General features: G+C 39.8%; 2 protein-coding genes across 4 annotated transcripts; one reads left to right on the top strand and one right to left on the bottom strand.

Moving 5' to 3' along the window:
- The first annotated feature begins 295 nt into the window (after positions 1 to 295).
- LOC113008741 (cryptochrome-1-like) lies at positions 296 to 18,850 on the top strand. Of its 2 annotated transcripts, XM_026146418.2 has the most exons (14): positions 296 to 1,232; positions 8,358 to 8,466; positions 8,562 to 8,704; positions 8,809 to 8,993; positions 10,106 to 10,194; positions 10,324 to 10,464; positions 12,664 to 12,975; positions 14,037 to 14,188; positions 14,532 to 14,734; positions 15,489 to 15,608; positions 15,736 to 15,834; positions 16,818 to 16,898; positions 17,104 to 17,208; positions 18,086 to 18,850. In XM_026146418.2, exons 1-13 carry the CDS (start codon positions 1,075 to 1,077, stop codon positions 17,202 to 17,204), a joined length of 1,893 nt encoding a protein of 630 aa, XP_026002203.1. In that variant the 5' UTR covers positions 296 to 1,074; the 3' UTR covers positions 17,205 to 17,208; positions 18,086 to 18,850. The 2 variants fall into 2 exon arrangements, with proteins under 2 accessions (XP_026002203.1, XP_026002204.1); XM_026146419.2 differs by lacking the exon at positions 16,818 to 16,898.
- Positions 18,851 to 20,032: 1,182 nt separating this feature from the next.
- LOC113008742 (transcription termination factor 2, mitochondrial-like) lies at positions 20,033 to 23,058 on the bottom strand. 2 transcript variants are annotated; one of them, XM_026146420.2, is made up of 2 exons: positions 22,921 to 23,058; positions 20,033 to 21,774 (listed from the first exon to the last, which is right to left on the bottom strand). In XM_026146420.2, the coding sequence occupies exon 2, from the start codon at positions 21,752 to 21,754 to the stop codon at positions 20,615 to 20,617; it is 1,140 nt and encodes a 379-aa protein (XP_026002205.2). In that variant the 5' UTR covers positions 21,755 to 21,774; positions 22,921 to 23,058; the 3' UTR covers positions 20,033 to 20,614. The 2 variants fall into 2 exon arrangements, with proteins under 2 accessions (XP_026002205.2, XP_080147971.1); XM_080291845.1 differs by lacking the exon at positions 22,921 to 23,058 and adding an exon at positions 22,657 to 22,909.
- Between the last annotated feature and the right edge of the window lie 466 nt (positions 23,059 to 23,524).

Consider the following 23,524-nt stretch of genomic DNA (forward strand, 5'->3'; position numbering starts at 1 on the left):
AACCTGTTATAAAACATGAAGTATACAAATAGAAACACTCGAGTATGGTTAAGATTTCCGAGTCTGCTTTACTCTTAAGATTATTAGCCAAACTTGGTTAATTGACCCGCTGACGTGCTATGTCCGTTCAGTCCGCCATAAGAGGTCATAATTCATCAGTAACACCAAGCGGGTAAGTTATCTGTGCATGCTGGCATGCAGAAAGCACGCTGGAAAAACGTGACCACGCCGCGAAACGCACAAAGCGATTCGGACCTATCAGAAGGCTCGGAACTACGCACGTTGGCAGTGGGCGGAGTCTCGGCTGTAGGTGCGGTGAAGAGGTTGAGCAGCTATTCGTGGACGTTGTAAAGGAAAATCTTTTGAGGTCGCAGCTCAAAATATCAGCTCAACAGTGAGGCAGACGGGTTATACGGAATCGAGAAGCGGTTATAACAGCTAAGTATTGATCTAGCTAACAGTAGGACGACGAATTTTACAATATTTCTGTTAGAAATTGTATTTTACATAACCAGCTTCCCTGGTATTCGCGGCACGGAACAGCCGGTCGCGGCACGGAACAGCCGGTCTTGCCACGGTGTCTTGTGGGTTTAGATTACAAGCCAGTTAAGTACTCTGTTATTGCGTTTGACTTAATTAATATCTGAAGAAAGCAGGCCCGCCCAGGAGTGTTAGCATATATTTATACGTTAATTTTTTCATCATTCAGAAAAACAAGTTATACAACGAGCCGCTCTACTTCTCCGCAGCACACCGGGTCCTAAAGCCCGCCGCGTTAGTTGTCATATTGCCGGAGCGCGCGCGTTGCCTCGAGCCCAAATGGTTCAGCAGCCAGCGGTTTCTACATTTTTCGACACTATGGAAAAAGCTCTGTTAGAGCAAGGATAATTATAAAAGTTGGACTGCGTTATTGAACCCCAAAAGGATTTCTTTTTCAAACCAATTTTTATTCAAGGTGATATTTTTTCTTCCTAAAAGAAACTGTGAGTGAGTAGTTGGGATAAAAGTCGAGTGAGCACCAAAAGACTGTTGACCTCTTTCAAAAAGGAAGAAAAGGACTCGTCCAGTTGAGTAATGGTCATTAATACGATCCACTGGTTCAGGAAGGGCTTGCGGCTCCACGACAACCCGTCGCTCAAGGAATCTCTGCTGGGAGCGGATACGGTCCGCTGCGTCTACATCCTCGACCCCTGGTTTGCGGGCTCTTCCAACGTTGGCATCAACAGGTGGAGGTGAGGGAAGCGTGAATTTAACCACGCGCTACCACACATCTAGCACAACAGGATGCATTAACAACAGCACAAGATAAAAACGGTTGCAAACGGCACATTTGTATCCATTTACATAACATATAGCATATATTGTTGTTTTGTGTATCTTTGTGACGGTTTCATGTCTCTTTCTGGCTGTTGTGTTTCCTAATGGCTGTAATAACATAGCAACAGGATATGCAGTACTTTGCAAAAGTCTTATATTTAGCTTCCAAGGAGCTAGATTATTTGTAATATTTTAAGTGGTCTTGTGAAATGTTCTCCATGCTTGCTGAAGATCTTTCAACATTTTTCTTGAGACTTTAGCTGCTTTTTCACCTATATTGAGTCCAGTCTTTGTACCTGACCAGGTCCCTAACTAAAGGGATGAACAAATGTTGTCTACAAATCACATACAACATGGCAACAAACCAGTTTTAAATTGTATTGTTTGTCATTTTGTTACTAGCAGGCTGTCACAAAAACACATAATTTGCTCTCATTTCTTTATTTGAATATTTAACAAATGCCTAAAATATAGTAAGATAACAGTTTGACAGGCATAAAAACCTATTCTTGTGCCAACAAGGTGATCCCCGAAGAGGTATTAACTGAAAATGTGTGGTATCTTGACATGGTGTGCATTGTGTCCTTAAAAAATTTGAGGAAATAGGACAAGCTCAGGACAAAAGAAGTTGTTTCAGGCCTAAAAAAAATAGTAGATAAACAGTATCTGAAAGTCACGTTCTTAAGGAACATGAAAAAAATCCAGCAAAGACATGACACATTTGATCCATCTACTCTTAACTGATGTCTTATCAGAAATGACCTCAGTCATTTGGCTGTCAAAAAGCCACTCTTAATAAGGAGAGGAAGCAGGGACAAAAGGCTGAGGTTTACCAAATTACACAAGAATTGAATTAAAAAGTAGTGGCAACAGGTCTGATGGAGTGATAAATCCAAATTTGAAATTTTTTCACACCATCATTGAAATGTACAGAGGTCAGGAGAGAGGTACAACCGTAAGTGTATACATCCATATGGAAAACATGTTTGAGATTCTCATGTGAGCTAGGCTGTGTTTCAGACAGTGGTGTTGGAGATCTTGTCAAAATTGATGGAATTATGAACCCAGAAAAATACAATCAAAATCTTTTTGGGAGAACTGTAAAAACCCCGATTACTTAAAGTAAGAGGAACAAGACTTTCTGCCAAAATCACAAAGCAGGGCTCGCAAAATCGCTAGCCCGACGTCCCGGAGCTAGCGATATCTCCGGTCGGGCGACCAAAATCTATCTCAGCCCCGCCCGTTGGGCTATATGATAACCCGACGGGCAGGGCTGAGATAGATTTTGGTCGCCCGACCGGAGATATCGCTAGCTCCGGGACGTCGGGCTAGTGATTTTGCGAGCCCTGCAAAGTATGTAAGGAATAGCATGGCAAAGCATTGCCCAACTGGTTTTTATCTTGCATTTGAGGTCAAAGCTGTTACATTGTTTGAGATGTTGATTGCCAAGTTTTGTTTGTTTTTGCAAACAAAGAAAGCCTGGGTGTTTTCTAAATGAACCAAACAAAAAGAGGCCATGGAGCTGCTGCACTGTCACCTGAATTTTGACCTACATATACGAGGTATAGCAAAGTACAGCAAATTATGACATAAACTGTATATAAGGTCACTAACATATATTTGCACTCACTTACTTCATCTCATGTATTGTTCACTAAACTATAATCTTCACTAAGTTATCACTTTGAAACAAAACATCAAAACCAGGAGAAACGTCAATTATATCAGTTAGATCAGGCATAATGAATACTGACTACACACATAAATTATAACATTACGTTGTCCTTCAAAAGGTGACTAAGATCTCAGATGGGTAAACAGTATTTTCACCTCCCTGGTAAACTCTAATTATTCTTAAATGACTTTCAGCTGATGATATAATGTTAAACTGTTGTTTATAAAGTGGTTTATTGCACATCAGCAGATCTCAAACACTTTCATATTCAGTTTCTTTGACTCATTTCAGCACAAACCACATATACTAACTGGTTTGTGTTACATGGTTGTAGCATTGTGAATTACATTCGGATCAGTAAATATTTCCTCTGTAAAGATTAGACACATGAATGTACGGATCTCAGACAGAGCTGTAAATGCTAAATTGCTTTGAGCCGTTTCAACACGTGCACTGCATCTATGAACTTTGGTAGGACGCAAGTATTTGACCTAGTTGGTTTATTCGATATTTACCCAACCAGCTCCCTAATACAGGGTCAGTGTGATGCCAGATTATGATGGTGTAAGAATTAAGCATTGGGTGTGAAGAGAGAGGGAATTCAGCCTATGCAAAGACTCTGGAGATGCATTTGTGTGTATACCTCCTATGTGATGAAGTTGTTTGTAGGTTAAATGTCTGCTGGTTGAGAAGCTGTTGTGAACAGGAAGGCTGTGACAGCAGAGTTCACCACAAAGAGGAAGAAGTGAGAAAATAAAAAACATCAAAGTTTAAAACATTGTTTTCTCACTTCACAAATGTGTAACAAAAAATGGCTGCCTCACAGAATTTTCACTGCTTTTAACACTTCACTACAGTGAAGTTCTTTGTATATTATAGCTTCTGTTCTCTCACATTACTGCCTGTTTCACATCTTGACACTCACCTCAAATATCATAAACGTGGATCTGCAAGCTACCAAGATACTCTCAATAATCTGGCGCATTTACTTCTAGCAAGTGGGGGTCATGTATCCTCCCTTCTGTATCTTCTGTCCAGGCAGCTCTATTGCCTAAACCACACTGAATATTATCAGTTGTGTGAATGCATCTTAGCACACTAGTTCCTGCTGTGTTCCACATGTGGGAAAGGATCTTAAGCATCTTCATATTCTCTTGAGGTTTGCCGTTTTTAGTCTGAACTGTTCGGACTAAACTTTAGATGCTAAAAATGCACTTTAGATGGCTGTTTTATTTTTGCATATTTCTTGGCTTTTCTTAAAATGACATAAGACTATATAGTGTCTACTTTTGACCCTATAGTCCCACATTTCTAAAGATTTTATGATGAAGAATTTTATGTAACTGACATTTCATGACCTCCAGACTGTCAGCATGTGTCTCCGATTGTTTCACAACCAAGATAGTAGCAGGCTGCTTGTGTCTAGTGACACAAAGAAGTATATAAAGCTTTACAGGGTCATGTGTTGGAGATAAGTGCGTGGACCGTTGACTTTAATGGTCTGATACCCAATGGCTGACAGTTTTCTGGAAAATTCCCTAGTAAAAACAAACAGTTGGGATCCTTTTTACTTATATGTTCAGTAGAACTCAGCTTCCTGCTTCTGTATAGAAAATGCAGCATCTCACTTGGCAGTTTTTATGGTCTACAGGCAGGTGCTGGATGAATGAAAGTACCCCTGAGGTTTAAAGTACAGTAGGGGTCTCCCTTTGTGTTTTATGTTTCTGTTCCCGTCGTGAGCTTTGGTTTGCGTTGCAGTCCCATGCCGTCTCTTAAAGAGAAGGGGAGCATAAAAGTCGGGCCAGTTATGAGCATCCATGTTGTTATGCTTCTGCAGTTATGTAACAGCAGCCTGGGCTGACGCAGAGCCCACGCAGTTCACTCAGCATGCCCTGATTCATTCCTTTTATTTAATTTTTTTATGCACAAATCAGACATGTAACATGGTGTAAGACCAGAATCTCTTATTTGTAGTCCAAAAACTCACCTGGTGAAAATAGAGCTTGGGTGAAATATATTAATTATTCTCCCAGTACAAATAAAGCATAAAGGAAATGCCTAGTTCAGATTTGTTGACCCATGTTTCCAAAAAGCTAATAACTTATTTGACTGAATTTGCTGAATTCAAAGATGGCATATACTGCTTTGTTTCAATCGTGTCACTGTACTGCTGTGCTTCTGGTTTTTATACCTCAGTAAACTTTACTCAAAGTTAAACCAAGCAAAGGTCCAAAATATGAGGGCGCTGTAAAAATCTCCCTGTAGCCTGCAGCTGCTATAACTGGCACCTGTTTCTGCACATTTTTTTTTTATCATTTGAATTGCCTGCTAAAGAGCGAGCACTCCCTTTTCTTGAGATGTAGGCGGTGATCCTCAGTGATTAAGGTAGGCCAATGCCAGATGACATAATCATTATAACTTTCCCTCCTTTCCACCAGCGACAGGCATAGCATAAGTAGGTCAGTGTGTTAGGAAGAAAAAAAACCTATCCATTTCTCTCTTCCTTTTGACCTACTTCTGCACGCCTGCTTCTGCAAAAGACCCAACTCTGGTGTGGCACACTGCTTTGAACACTAATCCCAACAAAGCTGCATCCATCTGATATCCATTTTCAGATCTGTTTAAGCTAGTTGAAATTCTCATGCTGGGTGGCCCATGATTATGAAGGTTCATTTGGTTGAAATTCTTGTGGAGTTGTTTGAAAAATAGGACAGATGTAGGAGTGAAAGTAATGAAAAACAGGTATGAATGGATTTCGTTTAACACCGAATCCAGCACAGCTCTGTCTCTGTTTGAATACCATAGATGAACATAGCTTAAGGACTCTGAGTAGTCTGAGTCTAGCTTTGCAGAATCAAACTGTCTTCACAGGTCAGGAGAGCAAAGCAGCTGGCATAGGAAATGACCTTGGACTGGCAGGAATAATCTGGTTCAAGATGTAGGAAGTCTGTTAGCTGTGCTGTAGCTCACACTCAACAAAGACACCACTATTGTAGCTAGTCTTAAACAACAATTCACTCTTATCATTAATGAAGTTTCAGTTGCTTTGTGTCACACTGATATGATATTATCATTTCTCAAAGCACTGTTAAAGCTTGAATAAAAACTTGCGAAAGCGATGTATTTCCTGTGTCAAATTGTTATCAACATATAATGACATTATCCACGATTTGTCTCGGCAGAGTTTCTGACCTTGCCAGAGTGAATCATTTGCTTGGTGCTACGAGGAGTGCGGTGTACAGAGAGGCCTTAATCTAAAAAAAAAAAGAAAAAAGTTAATGTTCCCATGAATACATGAAATTGCCGATCTCCTGGCTCTAGGCTTACTTTCCTGTTTCAGCCAGTACCCACAAAGTTGACCCCCCATGTCATATATAATACATAAAGAATAAAAAAAAATACGTTTAGGAAAACAAATTTTGGAGTTTCAGAAGAACCGTAATACACAGACAAATGAATAGATTTAACAATTAATAAATACCATCCATCCATTTATTTCTGGCCGCCTATCCAGTAGTCTTAGCGGAGATACCCAGAGTTCCCTGTAAGTTAATACCTGTATTTCTGTTTACTGTTAGTTTGGGGACATTTGTTTACATATTTTTCGGCTTTGATCCTATGTTGCGGTTATGCAGTTAAAATGTCTTCCTTATTTACCATAAAACCTTAAAACCCACACCCCTTGTGTTCTTTACATGACAATAGATTAGGTCAGGTGCCTGGCTGAATAATATTTGCAAAGTATTTAAGCTTTAATAATAATGAAAACTACATAAAGTTCACTAGAAGCCCTTACCTGGCTGTCTTATCAGTAAAAGACATAATTAGAACGGAATGATACAGGAAGCATCCACCTACAAATTTTGTTACCTATAGCAACAGAACGGGAAGCACCACATTACTGCCGCTTTGTGTTTACATGTGTGTGTACCTGTGGGTGTGTGTTCTGATGCTTACAGTTGGTATTTTTTTATTTTGGAGAACATATAAAAACAGAAGCAAATTATACTATAGTTCAGTTATTGCACTGTTGTTAAACCAATAAAATGTTAATGCTGGTTCATACTTCCACCAGTTAGGTCAGCACATTGTATTTAAATGATGGCTGACGTTGCATACAGAGATGATTAAACTCATGGATGAGGGTTGGTCAACTCATGCACCGTCTGCATGATTCAGCCTTGAGTGTGTGTTCAGCCTTGGCTTTTTTTTTTTTTTTTTAATTAAGGGACACTTGATATGAAGAGATATTGTGCTTTAGCTAAACAGTCCTGTTTTACCCCACAGTTTGTCCCACACTGGTGTACATTTGCTAATCTTACATGTCTTGTTTTTGTTACTTAAAGAAATAACATTTTACATTTTATCAACGTGGGCTATGTAGAGCAAGGACAGTAAATTTGAACTTGGAAAAACAAGAACGTAATAATAATCTGCTATGACAATAGTGGAATAAGTCTTGTCAAACTTTGTTCATGCAAAGTGGAGGTGAAATTATGTGGGGGACCAAAAACTGCCAAAATCAAAAATTAGTAAAGAAATGCCTTAATAGGAAAAAAAAACTGATATGCCATTAAATTGATATAAATAATATTCTGAAATAATAGGATTCTAGATATATATTGGCATTAATCTATTTGTACAAATATGTAATTTCCCCATTATAACTATTTATTAGTTTTATTCCTTCTGAGAGACAAAGGTCCAAACATAATTTAATTAAGGAATAGCTCAATAAATGATTGAATAAACGCATTTAAAACTGAATAACTGATATAAAAAAAAATCTAGTTTAAAAGTCAGATGAAAAATGTCAGTTATAGCATATATTTATGTATTTTTGGTGTTGAAGGGATATTTTTAGAGTTTGCATGACAGGATATGTACATGCAACAAGCAAATACATCACACATCAACTTCAGTTAATTTACACATTTTTTTATATGTAGGCAGATAAGAAAAGATAAGTTTTTCCTTAGTGTGCAAATCAGATTAAAGTTGAGTAGAGCTTAAAGGTCTTTTATTACATAGGATATATCTTCAATAAAGTGCAATAAAAATAGATAATTTCATGTAATTTGGTCATTGACTTCAAATCTTCAGTATATAAGATGTTTGGTATGTCTTAGTCAATTGGTAATTTAGAAAAAAAGATTTTGAAGGAGTGGTCTCATTTAATTCAGCTGTATAAAAATGTCAAAGAGCAAAGTGAATGGAAACTTCTACTCTTTTAAGGGCATTTTACCTTTTGCCTGTATGAGCTAAAATCAATAGTTGTACTCCCTAATCAAACTCCTTCATCATGCAGTGACTGATATTGTAGCATCTTTATGAACATTGACACAGATTTCCTTGTCATCTGCAGGTTCTTATTGCAGAGTCTTGAGGACTTGGACTCCAGCCTCCGTAAGCTCAACTCTCGTCTGTTTGTGATCCGAGGCCAACCCACTGATGTCTTTCCCAGACTTTTCAAGGTGAAACTTGAATCTGATTTAAGCTGCACAACCAACAGTGCCTCAAACATTTTGTGTGAATCCTAAACATTCTACGATTTACTCCTTTTTTCCAGGAGTGGAAAATTACTCGTCTGTCATATGAATACGACTCTGAGCCCTTTGGGAAAGAGCGAGATGCAGCTATTAAGAAGCTGGCCTCTGAGGCTGGAGTTGAGGTGACAGTTCGCATCTCCCACACACTCTATGAACTGGACAAGTAAGTTATTATCACACCTTACCACAACAAACAGTGCTGTCATATTGTTCTTTGTCCTGAGCAAGTTTTTTTTATGAATCTGTTTCTGATCTTTGCATCTGCAGGATCATAGAGTTAAATGGGGGTCAGTCTCCCCTCACCTACAAGCGGTTCCAGACTCTCATCAGTCGTATGGACCCTGTGGAGGTGCCTGCGGAGTCCATCACTGCTGAGATAATGGGGAAATGCACTACCCCTCTGTCTGAAGATCATGATGAGAAGTTTGGGGTCCCCTCCCTGGAGGAACTCGGTAAGGTCTAAATTATGTAATGAAATGTAATTGTAATAAGTAATTTTCATTTGTGGAAAAAAGCAGCACTACTAGTAGCCGTCTAAAGCTGAGTTTCCACCAGAGATTGTTAGACCCAGCAGCTGTTACTGTATTTACATACAGTCTGTGCAGCAAACATAAACTGCATGTAAATGATGGACGTAATTGCAGGTGTGTCTTAAATTGGATCAGATTCACTCTTACTCACCACCAAGATGGATGCATGCATTAGGGACAATTCCAAGTTGGAGGCTTTATACCAGACCTCACTAATTAATAATTCATATAGTAACATGTCCATCTTTTATATACAGATTATGATGCCAAGGGTAGAATAGGAGTCCTGTGTCAGACTTTACACATAGCTGCTGATTTGAGGAAAGAGTTGTCAGATATTAATCTAACTGTAGTAAGAAAATATGACTGAGCAGATGTTATCTGCTCAAATCAACATTAGTAGTGAGTTATTAGATTTACCTGGGTTTTCTGTAGCTTTTTAAACTTATTTCTAGTAGTAGTGAATAACTTTTTCATTCTGTTTTTATGTCTAAAATTAGTTAGGGGTAATATCTTCCTTAGCAGTTCATGTTTAAAAATGTCTTAAAAACACAAAAATATATTTTCTCAGCAGTTATAAAGAAAACTAGTGAAACTTCTGGGGCTTGAGCATAATCTGCATTTAAACACATAACATGGACATGGACATGCCCTATTTTTGGCCTTCATATATGGATTCATATATTACTTGTTGTATTTCTTCATAAAAAAACACAGGACACTGTCCTGTTGCATTACTGATTACTCTTGCCTTTTTTGTTGTTTCTTTTGTATTTTTTTTGTTCATTTATCTATAAAAATTTAATAAACAGAATTATAAAAAAAATAAAACAAAAAATGATCAAGGACAGGAATAAAAAGCCCTCTTTAAATAAATCTACCTACACATGTAGTTAACCCTCTTGTTGTGTTGGTTTGCCCTCTTCTGGTCATAATGAAGATTACTAAAATGGTATAAACTGCACATATTCTTTTCAGGGAATTAAAAATATATGAAAAATGATAATATGTGAGTTTTATTTTGACCCCTGCAGGTTTTGATACTGAAGGCCTGTCCTCAGCTGTGTGGCCAGGAGGAGAGACTGAAGCTCTCACACGACTTGAGAGGCACTTGGAGAGGAAGGTCAGGCAAATCGAGCAGAGAATTTTTGTTAAATCATTTTTTATTTTAGTACAATCCCACTGCTCTGTCATTTAAAATGAGTTTCGCTGTGATACAAGTCTCAGGTTTTCATGTGATTGTTCCTATCAGGCATGGGTGGCAAACTTTGAACGTCCTAGAATGAACGCCAACTCACTGCTTGCCAGCCCCACAGGCCTCAGCCCCTACCTGCGCTTCGGCTGCCTCTCCTGCCGTCTCTTCTACTTTAAGCTTACTGACCTCTACAGGAAGGTAAGTGTGTAGGAATATACTTAATTAATTACACTTAAAAAATTGGGTTTCTAATTATCTTTGAAGTCTTTAAATAAGGATATGAAGGATATGTTCCACAAGAACCCAACCTGATGTGTAAATCAGATTCAAAACTGTGAACAAAGTCATCCTCTTGACAACCAGAATTACAGTTGTCATATGACAATGGTCGTCCTGGTCAGAATTTACATCATGTTGCAGGATTAAAAGCAGACTGGGTGAGAAACCTTCAGGTAGGGCAGATGCAATCAACCATGAATGTCTTTTATTTCCTCTAGATCAGGGGTCACCATTTCATTTTCCCAAGGGGCCACATGAGAAACTACAATTGTAGTGGAGGGTTACACCAACAAACTGCACTTGGTTCTGCTCAATATTAATTTGATCTCTTTATAAGCTTATTAGTGCAGCACCTCCCACAAAAGTCCCATTTTCTCATGTGTCCCATTGTGAAAATTATTTGCCATCAATCCTGTTGACAAAGCGCTCTATTTACATATTCTTGGCCCAGCTCAGCTAAACTGTTAGCAACTTTTGACTTTTAGGGTGGATTAAAGCACACCGCTGTGCTTTATGGAAAAGGTGATAAGGATTTGTAACACAAGAAAAACAATCGATAGTCATAATATCTTAACCATCTTGTTTGATCTTTCTGAAAATGGATGGCCTGAATTAAAATGAAAATGAAAATGTGATTAATCTCCCAACCTTGTTAGGAGAGTAAAACATTGTTTGAACTGAAGTGTGAACAGAAGACGCTGTAATTAAGGTAATTTTTCTTTCACGCTCAGGGGGAGAAGGTTTCCAGCATATCTTCTCCTTGTATTAATAGGAACTTTTTTTTACTGATAAAATGATTAATATATTGAAATAATTTTCTCATAAAACAGCTGTTGAAAAAGAAAATTAACCAGGTCATCATACATCTTGGTGAATGTAGTAATTAAAACCAGTATGCATATCAGAGTCAAGTGCAGATTTTTGATGCTGTGGTGGATTATCCATCTGTCAATCAATCCATTGTCTGCAGTTTATCAGGGTTTGGGTGACAGGGACAGCAGTCTGAAGCAGAGCAATCAGACTTCCCTCACCGTGCCCACCTCCTCCAGCTCATTGGGGGGAGACACAGAGTTGTACTTGGCTAGCTGCGAGATATAATCTCTCCAGTGAGTCCTGGGACTGCCCTGGAAACAATAGCGCTACTCCAAGTCCCCATTCTTGGTGTAATATTTAAGTGTAAACTATTACTGTATTTATTTATTTATTTATTTATTTTCGATTAAATATAAGAAAAAAGATGAAGGATTTTTGTCCCTTTTTACATGTTTCATTTTTAGACACTTTACCTCACAGGGAGGAATAGAAAACACTGACTCAGATCTGAGTGCAAGAGACAGGGATTTACTATATGGTTGCAGTGGGGCTGACTGAAGGCCGTGGCTGGTATTAGCAGGCTGCGATTTGGCTGATTGTTGAGTAAGTTAAGTGGTGCTGCACTGAGCTGGAATCTTTTTAGGCATGCTGGTGAGTTTGGTATGCGTATCACCAGGCTGAGAGCATCATTGGTGGAAAGCTTTTGGGGGTACAGTCTGATGGCAGAACAGGAGATGACCGAGTGGCAAGGCCAGACACCCACACACACACCAATTGTCTACAAAATGGGGCCCATAACAGATATGAGTAATGGAAAAAACCCAACACAAGGAGTGAGTCATGGAAGGTACACCCAGTACTGTGACATCAGATATATTTGCAGGGGTGATTTAATGCTCTGGCTGTTTATTTTGCCATGTAATGATTCACAGTTTATTCTGTAATGAGGTGAATTAACCAGTACTGCCTCCCTCTTGAATTTTTTCGTTGTATGTTTGGACTCAAGTGCTTATATGTAAATGAGCTAAAGTAATATAGTGGTTTAGTCTTTATCTTTTATCACATTACCTACTACTACCACTACTACTACTACTACTACTACTTCTACTACTAGTACTACTTACTGCATTTCGTTGCCCTGTACCTGTGCATGTGCAATGACAATAAAGTTGTCATTGCACATTATAATAATAATAATTTTCCTTTAAAAAAAACAAAAAAAAACCCTCCTGCGTAATATACAGCTGGTGTAGTCAAATCTCTGACTGCCTCAGACAGTAACGTGTCTTTCTCCTACTTGACAAGGTGAAGAAGAACAGCTCCCCTCCTCTCTCGCTCTACGGTCAGCTGCTTTGGCGTGAGTTCTTTTACACAGCGGCCACCAACAACCCCTGCTTCGACAAGATGGAGAGTAACCCCATCTGCGTTCAGATACCCTGGGACCGCAACCCCGAAGCGCTGGCCAAGTGGGCAGAAGGCCGCACCGGCTTCCCCTGGATTGATGCCATCATGACCCAGCTGAGGCAGGAAGGCTGGATCCACCACCTGGCTAGGCATGCTGTGGCCTGTTTCCTGACAAGAGGAGACCTGTGGATTAGCTGGGAGGAGGGAATGAAGGTAGACAGTGTCCTACTATTGTTCTGATGGGAGTAATGCTAGTATCTGGTTTCTATTTAATTCATACCAAACACCACTTGGGGAGTTTAAAAATAGAATATAAGTTTACTTGCTTGCATCCAAAATTAGTTTTTTGCTTTTAGAAGCTACTGTTTATAGTGAGTAATGGACTACTTAATACATTTATGCGTTTTTTTTTTTCTGCATGAACATTTAACAAACGAAAGCCCTGAAAAGCCCAAATGGTTCTTCACTGAGGAGCTGAAAACAGACTGTATGTACAAGGAGGCTATAGCTTCCTCGTCTAATAATCTAAAATTATGCACAAACGTCTGAGACTTGTATTCTTCTTCTGGTTGCAAATACAAGACTGAACCCTACCCTATGGGGGTATTTTTGAAAGTGATACCATCTACTGAATATCTCAGATGAGTTTGAATATTGGTGCCCTAGACCTGTAGGTCAAGGTCAGAGGTCAAGTTTTCTAAAAATGTGTGTACACAAAAAGATATCAACTAGAAATTTATACCATAAGTGCCAATATTGTTGTGTTAGTAAAAAATACTGGCACCTATTTAATAGTATTTTATTTTATTTACATAATGAGTGCCGCTCCTTTCAAGACACAGTGGCATTTTTAAATTAATAGCCATTATTATTATTCCCAGTAAATATTAAATATTCTAAGCACCTTGTGGCAATAAATAGCTGATCAGCATAATCAGCTGCTTCTTTAGTAAGTCACTAATCCTCAGCATTAACTGTAATGGAACTGTAATGAACTGCAGCCCGTTAGTCTCTGCTCTGCTCTAGCAGCACAGCAACCAGAAAACAGAGCAGGAGACAGATTATCGTCTCCAGCTGCAGTCCAAATGCGGCATGAAATCCTCTCTGTCGGAGCAGCTAATTGACATCAGGGAACTGTATATATTTAATCAGAAATTTACCCACAGTCATTTTTTTGTCATACTCAAACACTTGACTCATTTGTTGTTAACCATCTCAGCAGGACCAAATATTGCTTCCCAGTCGATCTGAGATGTTTTTGATTGTGTGTTCAGGTGTTTGAGGAGCTGCTGCTGGATGCAGACTGGAGTGTGAATGCAGGCAGCTGGATGTGGCTCTCCTGCAGCTCTTTCTTCCAGCAGTTCTTCCACTGCTACTGCCCTGTGGGTTTCGGCCGCCGCACAGACCCCAATGGAGATTACATACGGTAGGGTTGCATCTGTCAAAACATCTGTACTTGAAAATTTTTGCAAGAGCAGTAAAAATTTACAATGCAGGAGTAAATCTAAGGCTTTTATCATGTAAAATTAAATCCATAAAAAAACATTTTAGTGAAAATTCTTGTGACACACATTATCTCACTTAGTAAACAGACACAACCAAGCAATAAAATGTGTGCCTACTCAAAAATAAGGTATCAGAGGAGTCTGTGTTTGAGAGATTTCCATCTAACATTTGGGTGGTTAATTCCACCATAGCAGTTGACGCTTTTCCTGGAAATTAATTATCCCACTCACATGCCAACTAAACCTCTTCATCTCTCCGCTCAGCCGCTACCTGCCCATTCTGAGGGGATTTCCAGCCAAGTATATTTATGATCCCTGGAACGCTCCAGAGGTTGTGCAGAAGGCAGCCAAATGTATTATTGGAGTACATTATCCAAAGCCTATGGTGCACCATGCAGAGGCCAGCCGTCTCAACATCGAGCGAATGAAACAGATCTACCAGCAGCTCTCCTGTTACAGAGGCCTCGGTAAGGATGCAGATACAGCATTATTAAAATTAAAATGAAGAAAGATCAACTGATGGATCACAAGCAGTGATTTGCAGTTAGATTTTTTCAGAACAAGTCTTTCCTTGTTTTTAATATTTTTCAACACAACTGAAACTGCTACTTTGGTGTCATTTGCAATCCTTTGGTCCATGTCACACACTCTGCTCCATCAGCTTTCCAATAACAGACTGAACCCCACAAATATCTCTGAAGTGGAGGTATTAGGCTTTTCCTTGCTTTCTGTCATGTATACACTTCTACAGTGATGGATGCTCATATTAAAAGCTCAACGAGGCTGGGATGTGTAAATAATCCCAGTAATGCCACATCTTGACATCTCTATGGTGTCACTGAGAGTGGATATCTTTCATAAGTCCCACCCACTTCTGTTCAAAGCTTTTAATTTGGATGGGCAGCACCAAAGCGCAATAAGAACTATTAGACATTGTTAATCATACAAAGCTGCTCTCCTAGACCTAAGATTAAAATTATAAAGCTGGAAATGAAAATACCTGATTCACTTAAAAATAAATAAATAAATGCCTTATTTTGGACTGTAGTCAGTGATTTTAAAATGTCTCAAAAGTAGTAATGAAAAAAAACTCAAAGTCAGCATAAATATCTACAAATGAGGTATTTAAACCATATACATTTTCAGTGTTTTAATTTGGTGTTTTTAATATTATTGTTTGTGTATGTTTTGGACTAACTCTGTAACTCTCTGTGTCTTCAGGTCTTTTGGCTACAGTTCCATCTGGCTCTAATGGCAACGGAAATGGAAATGGAAACGCTGAGGCATCCTCAGATTCGATGCGATTCTCTGAGACTTCACGTGATGCTGCAGCTCCATCTAGTAAGTGGCACAGAGACCCACTCCTCCTCTGACACTTCAAACTTGTGGATGTTTCATGACTTCCTGTGTAGCCTCTGGCAGTGAACTCTTTGAAGAAGACCTGTTTGTTCTTTTATTTATTTCTCAGCCTATCAGATGCCAGTTCACTCCCAGGGAGACTGGCAAAGTGGTGTCATGATGTACGTGCAGGGGGATCCGCAAACCAGCGTCGGCATGCACCAACATGGTGGGGACTAACTACCCGTGCACCTTCACTTGATTATCCACTTGATGCTTATCATTTTCCTGTGTGTGCCGCTTTTACTGGTGCTATAACTGGACTGTATCACTGATTATCTCAGTTTCCAGGTTTTTTTTTTATTGTAGACTCTACATTTTTATGAGTCTAAACAACAAGACAGTTAGTTTTAGTTGCAGCTGACCATCACCCATCTGTCATTCTAAGAAAAATAATCTGCTCACCCTGCAGGATATTTTCCTTCAATAACAGGCGTGCTGATTAGCTGGGAAGCTTTGGCTCTTTGCTACCCAGAGAAAAGCCATTGAACATGACTGTGCTAAATTTCACACACCATTAAGAAGAGAGCAGTGGTCCCTTTAAGTCTAAATTTAATAGAAAAGTAAAAGGACTTCCTCCTGACACAACCAGCTGATTTAAACTCCAAACTTTGTTGTTATGAGGTGGCGATGCTTATCACTGCCCCTACACCTTCATAACACGTGGAAGTACATTTGTTTGTGTTGATTTGTTGTCAGGTCTACATGGAGTGGATGGACATGCAGTGAGTGTTGTTAGGTTAACTGGTGATTGTAAATTGCCCTTAGGTTTGAATGTGAGTTGCTGGGATAGAGTCAGTCTATTAGTGGAAGACAATGGATGGATATTTGAACATATAGCAGGTGTTTGCACAATGGTTTTATAGTGTAGTGGTTTGATCTCAGGAGGAGACACAAGTGCCTCTGGGGCATCCAGCATTAAAGAATGCAGCATACCCACCGTGGTGACCCCTGGTAAATAAAGTAAATAAGGGAGCACCTGAAAGCAGCTTTTTAAAAAAAAAAAAAAAAGGATTCCAGTTGATTGGACAATATGAAACCGGTCCCCAAGTGGAACGAGTTTTGCGTACTTTATGTGCTTCATGCATTAACTGCATCCTTTCATGCATCTTCTTCAGTGTTTCGCTGCTAATCCTTGAATCTTAATTAAAGTTCCAGGTTACGCTGCCAGTACCAGTATGATGTGTTACACTCAAGGCACGCAGCAGAATCCTGGTCCTGTAATTCAAAAAGGTGCGAGTGAAACATTTCACTGATTGATGATGATTTCTTTTATTAATCTTTCTTAACTGGTTGAAAAACTTGAGTCCCAGTCCTGTGTTTGACCATCACTGCACGCCACCCCTAAAAGAGTGTTTTCATTTTAAGCCATGTTTTTGTATTTAGTCGAAATTTATAGTTTCATGGTTTATTGAAATGTGCTCTTATGTTTTTTTAGGGCCTGAACACCACCCCACCACTCAGACCAGTGGCAAACGACACAGTGAGGACTCTGGGAATAGCAAAAGTTCCAAAGTCCAGAGACAGAGCATCCACTAAAGAGGTCAGTTGCAGTCTCACACATTATTATTATTATATAAAACACATACAAGATGTACTTTAGTGAGCAGCATTCAGAGAGGTGGGTCAGAAATAGGAATTTTATTCCTTGTTTTTAATAATACGGTGAAACGTACTGACTGTCAGTCCTTGTTTTCACTGCTTCTGCCAGTAGAAACCATCTGAACAACGCAGGCATGAGCCAAACCTTTTCAGTGTTTTTATCAGCCGTTCCTGCCTTTATAATCCACAATATCCACACAATGAGATACACAAATTTTAAGTCAGTAATTAATAGCAGTTTACTAACCACTGTTAAGAGGAACTCTGAAGTGATGTAATTGCCAGCCAGAGGTTTAAATGCAGCACCACCTCATGTTGCTTTCATTTCCTTGTAGTCATGTTTCAGCCTCTTTATTTTATGTTTTGCTTTGCTGTGGATTTAACTGAAACAGCTGCTACCATTGTGATTGTGAGTTCAGATGAGAGGAAGATAGTTGAGTGTTTGTTGACATGGCTGATTTTTTTTTTTTATCAGTGTTTATGTTCTTTAAATGCCGGATTCCCAGTGTTCCGTTCATTCGTCGATCAAACAGCAGACACACATCTGGACCAGTAACAGTACACCTACTTCACTCAGAGTTCCTGTAATGCAGTAAATATTTGTATGGTCTCAAAGCACCTAATTTCAGCAGATTACCCTCACTCACCTCAGGTCATGTGACAGGAAAAGTTGTAGGTCAGATTCTCAATGTTTTGTTTTCCTTAACATGTAATGTTGGAATGTTTTTCAGTGCGCTGAAAAAGTCAGCACTGAAGGAGTTAAATGTATTTTCAGAAATGTCTGAACATGCCACTTATTGTTCTTTCTTCTGTTGCAGGTGTTTCAATCATATCGAGAACACAGCCAAAACTAAACGGACGCTAAAATAGACTCAAATATTTTTTACAGCACTACAATGCACGAACACACCTTCAGGACGGGCATCCCCACCTGTCACAAAACATGTTTCTCAACTTAATCGGACTGAATATTATTACAGTGTGGGCCAGCCAGTGATGTTACACTGTGCTCCTGTTTGGGTTAATAATGCCGAGACTAGAGTCTTTGTGTATATAATGAATTTGCTAAAAGCAGCTCACATACAACGTGTACATATTTGGATATTGTATGTGTGTTTTCTCTCTTTGTGTAGCCATAGACCCGTTGATATATTTTTGATATGAGAATTCATTGTGGATTGATCGTTCTTTTGGGGAAATTTTCAATAAAAAGAAATGCATTTTTAGACCTTCCATTAAAAACATAAATGGTCAGAAATGTCTGCTAATGCACCCGAGTTTTTAAAGTTTTTCCACATTGAGCCCATCGAGTGTAAATGTCAGCAAAAATCCTTTCTGTGTTTCAGTACTAGTGGACTCGTTTTATTCCTTCAAACTTCTATATGACACAAACCATCATGTTATTGCCCTCGTCTGTGTTTATTGAGAAAAGGTGAGAGGACTACAGAGCCTGCATATTCCTGGTGTGCCACCCCACCACCCATATACTCTCTAATAAATGTACCACTGGAGAGAAATGCTTCACTTGCTTCTTGTTCCTTCTCAATGTGCTTGTTTAATTAAAACAGCTTCAAATATACAAATAGTTTCAGTCTTTTCTTTGTAACTCAAAAGTCAGAGTTCAATCTTTGAGAAAAATTTGCAGTTTCCAAATGTAATCAGCCCTTTCTAGATTTGTAGGTTTTCATTCAAGTTGATACACATTACAATGGTACCTTCAAAAGCAACGCAATTGGCTGGATGACCTATTGTAGTGTCTAAGAATAATTTTAGAGATCTTAATATATTCCACCGGCTTCAGTGTGATGCCTTTAGTTATCAAACCTGAGGCTCAGTCATTAAACAAGTTAAATAACTATTTGCGGCGAAGCAGAAGATGAAAAACAGGCACAACATTTCAGTCTCGACCACGTAGAGCAATTAAAGTAGCATTATTCAGTACAGACACTGGAAAAATCCCCCTGCCACTTCATAGACCTGTACACAAAGCAACCCGGTAATAGAGCTGTTTTACATTATTATATTAAAGTTTTTCAAACCATTTATTATGCAGACTCAGCACAGTGCATAGTTGTTATAAGAGGAGGTTGGGGATCCATAATTGATAAAGAGTATTAAGACATGTTGGCTGCTGTTGGGTTTTTGGGGGGGGTTTGTTTGTTTGTTTGGTGTACCCAATAAAGTGGCCAGTGAGTGTACTTTGTCAATGTTCTCACTACAGGTACAGTATTAGGTTTATATGTGGCTTTATTTGGTAGCCAGTAAAAGTCTGACCTACTGAACCCGCAGCCCAGACACTGCATAGGGCATAAGTGTAGTCTCACAGCAGGAGAGGTGAATACACTGGACTACCACTTTCTCTACACTCACACTGGTGCATATCAGTGCAACCACTGTGGACTTTGTATTAGTGAGCTGGCAGGTTAAAGACCATCTGATGTTGGCTTCAATGTCCATCTAATGCTGTTTTAATCTTGGAGGTAATTTATCCAAATATCACAAGGTGGACCACATCCTGACCACTCCCCTTACAGCCACAACGAAAATGCTTGATTTTCCAAACAAGCATACAACCTTTTATCATCACTTCCATGTCCCACCCTCCCTTTCTTTTTCCACTGGTTGTCAAATGGTACCAGCGGTATCTGGTAGGCCTGCATGCCACGGCCTGTGCTTCACTATCAATGAACAATTAAAGAAAAAAAGAAGTCTTCGCCTTCCCTCAAAAGAGCAAAAAAAACAAAAAATCACCAAAATAGTAAAAACACTTTTTAAATAATTTATTTTCTCATGCATAAAATGGTTTTGTTTGGCCAGAGAAAAATGAATGGTCTTCTGTTAAGGCAAAGAATCTGTCACCATACTTAACTACTACACCACCTATCACACATATCCTCCAAAGGAGACACACCTGTGATATCTATTTCAAAATCCTACATCGCCTTGTTCTCAAGTTATTGCATTCACAAGATTTTCAGAAAATTTGACCTCTAACCTTGAGGCCACTGAATAGACTTTATAGATACATCTGTGGTATCGATTTGAAGCTCCTACTTGGCCTCATTCTTGAGTTATTACATTCACAAACTTGCATCAGCCTTTTACAGCTGAGGATTAAAAACCGTACAGACTCTGTGCTGCAGTTAAAGTCTTCTCTCAGAGAAGAAAAGCAGCTGTTTCACACACACAACAGGCACTTCCCAAACTGGAAACTTTTACAGATAGTGTCATATTTCCTGAACAGTCTTCAGCCTTTTGTGGGATTTTAATTTGCCTGGCTTTTCTTATTTTCCTTGCACAAAGCTGAAGCAGTAAACCACATTTCATAACAAGGTGCGCACCGACACTCAATCCTCAGCAGATTTCAGAGGAGCCACAGGGTTGAAGAGTGGCCTCTGCTGCCTGAGCTGCAGCTTGCCATAACTCGCCTCAAAGTCCTTCTTTGTTCCCACAATAACGGCCAGGCTGCCGGAGCGAATGTCGTATCCGTAGGAGGCTAGTTTCTGGATACGATACAGCACGATCTGCGTGGTGAGCTCGAGTACATTTGGAGATTCCTTCACCTGATCCATCGTCACTCCCGCATCCATCAGCCCCTGAAACCGCCCCAATAAGGTGGGCAAGGAGTAGTACAAGACGGCAGGGCAGCGGATCACTACTTGCTTAAGTTCGTCTTTAGAGCAGCAGAGAGCCGCTTCGATGTAGTCCATCGCCCGTTGCATGTCCTCAGGCTTCAGCTCTGCGATGGAGGCTCTGAGGCTGGAGACCAGGCTGAGGAGCTCCTCCGTGGTGAACCCCTCCTCCCTCAGGAAGCCCAGACTGTCCCTCCAAGCCTCAGCTGGTCGCAGCAGAATGTAAGGGTTCTGGCTGAGAAGCTTCTGCAGCCAGACACGTAGGTTCCTCTCCTCTCCACCCAGGTCGAGGTAGATCTCCCTCAGCGTGTGGATGACCTCCTGGTTGCGCTCCACAGGCTGACTGAAGCTCTGCGGGGCACTGGCCATCAGCTTGCTGATGATCCTCTTGCTAAGGCGAAGGTTCTGGAGGTACAGGATGTTGGCCCGCTGGTTACCGTGGTGAGTAAGTGTAAAAAAGGAGGCTGGGAACTTTTCAATGATGTTCATCAACTGACGTTTGCTGGGACAAACAGACAACCAGAGGTCTCGCTGCGTGGCGACGTCCTCTGGGCGACACAGGATAGCCTCAGGGTGAGTTTCCAGGATGTGGGTGATAGCCGTTGTGTCTGCACCCATGTCTCTCAGCAGGTCAGCGGTCTCAGAGACATACGCAGAGCACTCAGACAGAACCCAGCCTCTGAACTTGCGGACCTTTCGAATGTCCACTGAAAGCTCATAAAGGGAGTCCACTGTGCGCTGGTTTTCCACTCTTTTGCTGGGAGAGGTATCAGTGGAGGTGGAGGCTGAAGGAGGTAGGAGCAGCTTCACCCTCTGTGAGCAGGTGTACAGGGTGGCAGAGGTGATGCGAAGCATTGCTAAAGAGTGTAGTGGATCTGTGCAGAACAAATGAGAAAAAGCACAAAAAATTACAATTTTTACACACCGAGATGAAAGATGTGCTCCATGATGCATTACAGAGGATTTGCAGCGTTCGTGTCATGTACCACTTATGACTGCCCGTCACAAGATTCATACTGTCAGCTGCCAATCAGGTGATTTTCCTCATTCAGTTAACTCACTTGCTCTGAAAATACTGAAAAATAACAGCAACAACTTTCTTGAGCCTATGCTGACTTTTTCATCACAAATATTACATTGAGAATCACCAGACACTGCACAAAAGGATATTATAGTAAAATTTTGTGATATGCTGAGTCGTCGGCTTTATCACATTTAATCAACTGCAGATAACAAAAGTTAAACTATATCCAATCAGTCTGATACTGGTCTGTCATCAGTGTGATATCAGTCTGCACTTGAATGCAGTCAAGTTGGCAATAACATGCAGTCTGTTTCTGGACACCGAAACTGAGACATGGTCAAAAATCTGTTGCTGTCCACAATGACAGAAACAGACAGACACATTCAGCAGTTGTTGGTCCTGTGTATCCCTGTATCGCAACAATATCGCCATACAAAATATGCACCTTACCATTAATGATGACTATGAAGACCAGCAAATATTTATAGTTAGGAGGCTCAACTTGGACACTTTTTGTTATTTTTAATATTCAGAAAACGCCAAAAACAAAAACAAAACAAATAAAAAAAAACCACTCAAACAACTCATAACTTCACCACGTGTCTCACCTTGTGACCTTATGGGGACAGAACTGATTTTACATGAAAATAATTACTTAAAAACCACTGAAATACATTGTAACACATTAAAAATCCCAAACAAACAACATTTAATTTAAAACATATAAATCCACCTTTGTGTATTTATGCTGCACGACACTGAAACCATTGCATAAAGTTGCATAAACCCAACAGGGCACGGTGTTGTCCCGACTGCTGCCGCGCACACGTGATGCTGCGTGTTGTGTTATGTATTAAACAGCATGGACTGCAGACGGATCACAGCCTGCCACGACTGCACACGGACACAAAGCGCCGGCAGACCTAAATACAGATGCTACAGAGCCCGTTGGAGCGGCTTTTTACATAAAAGCGAAGAAAAAGACGAGTTAATTTACCCGTTTGTGAGTCTGTAGCCGCAGAACCCCGCTCGTCACACCCACTGCTCTGCTTTCATAACATCACAGCAGCCGTTGGGCGGAGTCACAGGGCTTGGCGCATGGGAGACACGTGACTGCCTGCAGCCTATAGCAAGAATGGAAATGTACTACAGCTGTTTTTCCTTCTTTTGACTAGTCGTATTTCAAACTCACAATACAGGATAAAACAAAAAAGATAAGCTGAAATTTTTTTTTACAGAAACTAAAACAGAAAACTACGGAAGCTTGTTTGGAGATTAAAAAAAATTGTGTAACTATCAAAACATTTCATATTTTTATCTAATAAATAAAAAATAGTTAAAGTTATTTATTAGTTATTTTATCAAAAATGTGAGTTACGAAGTCAAAAATGTAACAGTGACTCGATTTTTTTTATATCTATCTATCTATCTATCTATATATATATCTATCTGTCTATCTATCTATATATATATATATATATATATACGTGTGTGTGTGTGTGTGTGTGTGTGTGTGTGTATACATTAAATGGGAATCTGCAGACCCAGGCTGTACATTCACTGCCATGATAGGTGTGTGTGTGTGTACCTTTGTTATACAC

Source organism: Astatotilapia calliptera, chromosome 17 (assembly GCF_964374335.1).
Source record: "Astatotilapia calliptera chromosome 17, fAstCal68.1, whole genome shotgun sequence".
In the NCBI taxonomy this organism is placed as follows: domain Eukaryota; kingdom Metazoa; phylum Chordata; class Actinopteri; order Cichliformes; family Cichlidae; genus Astatotilapia; species Astatotilapia calliptera.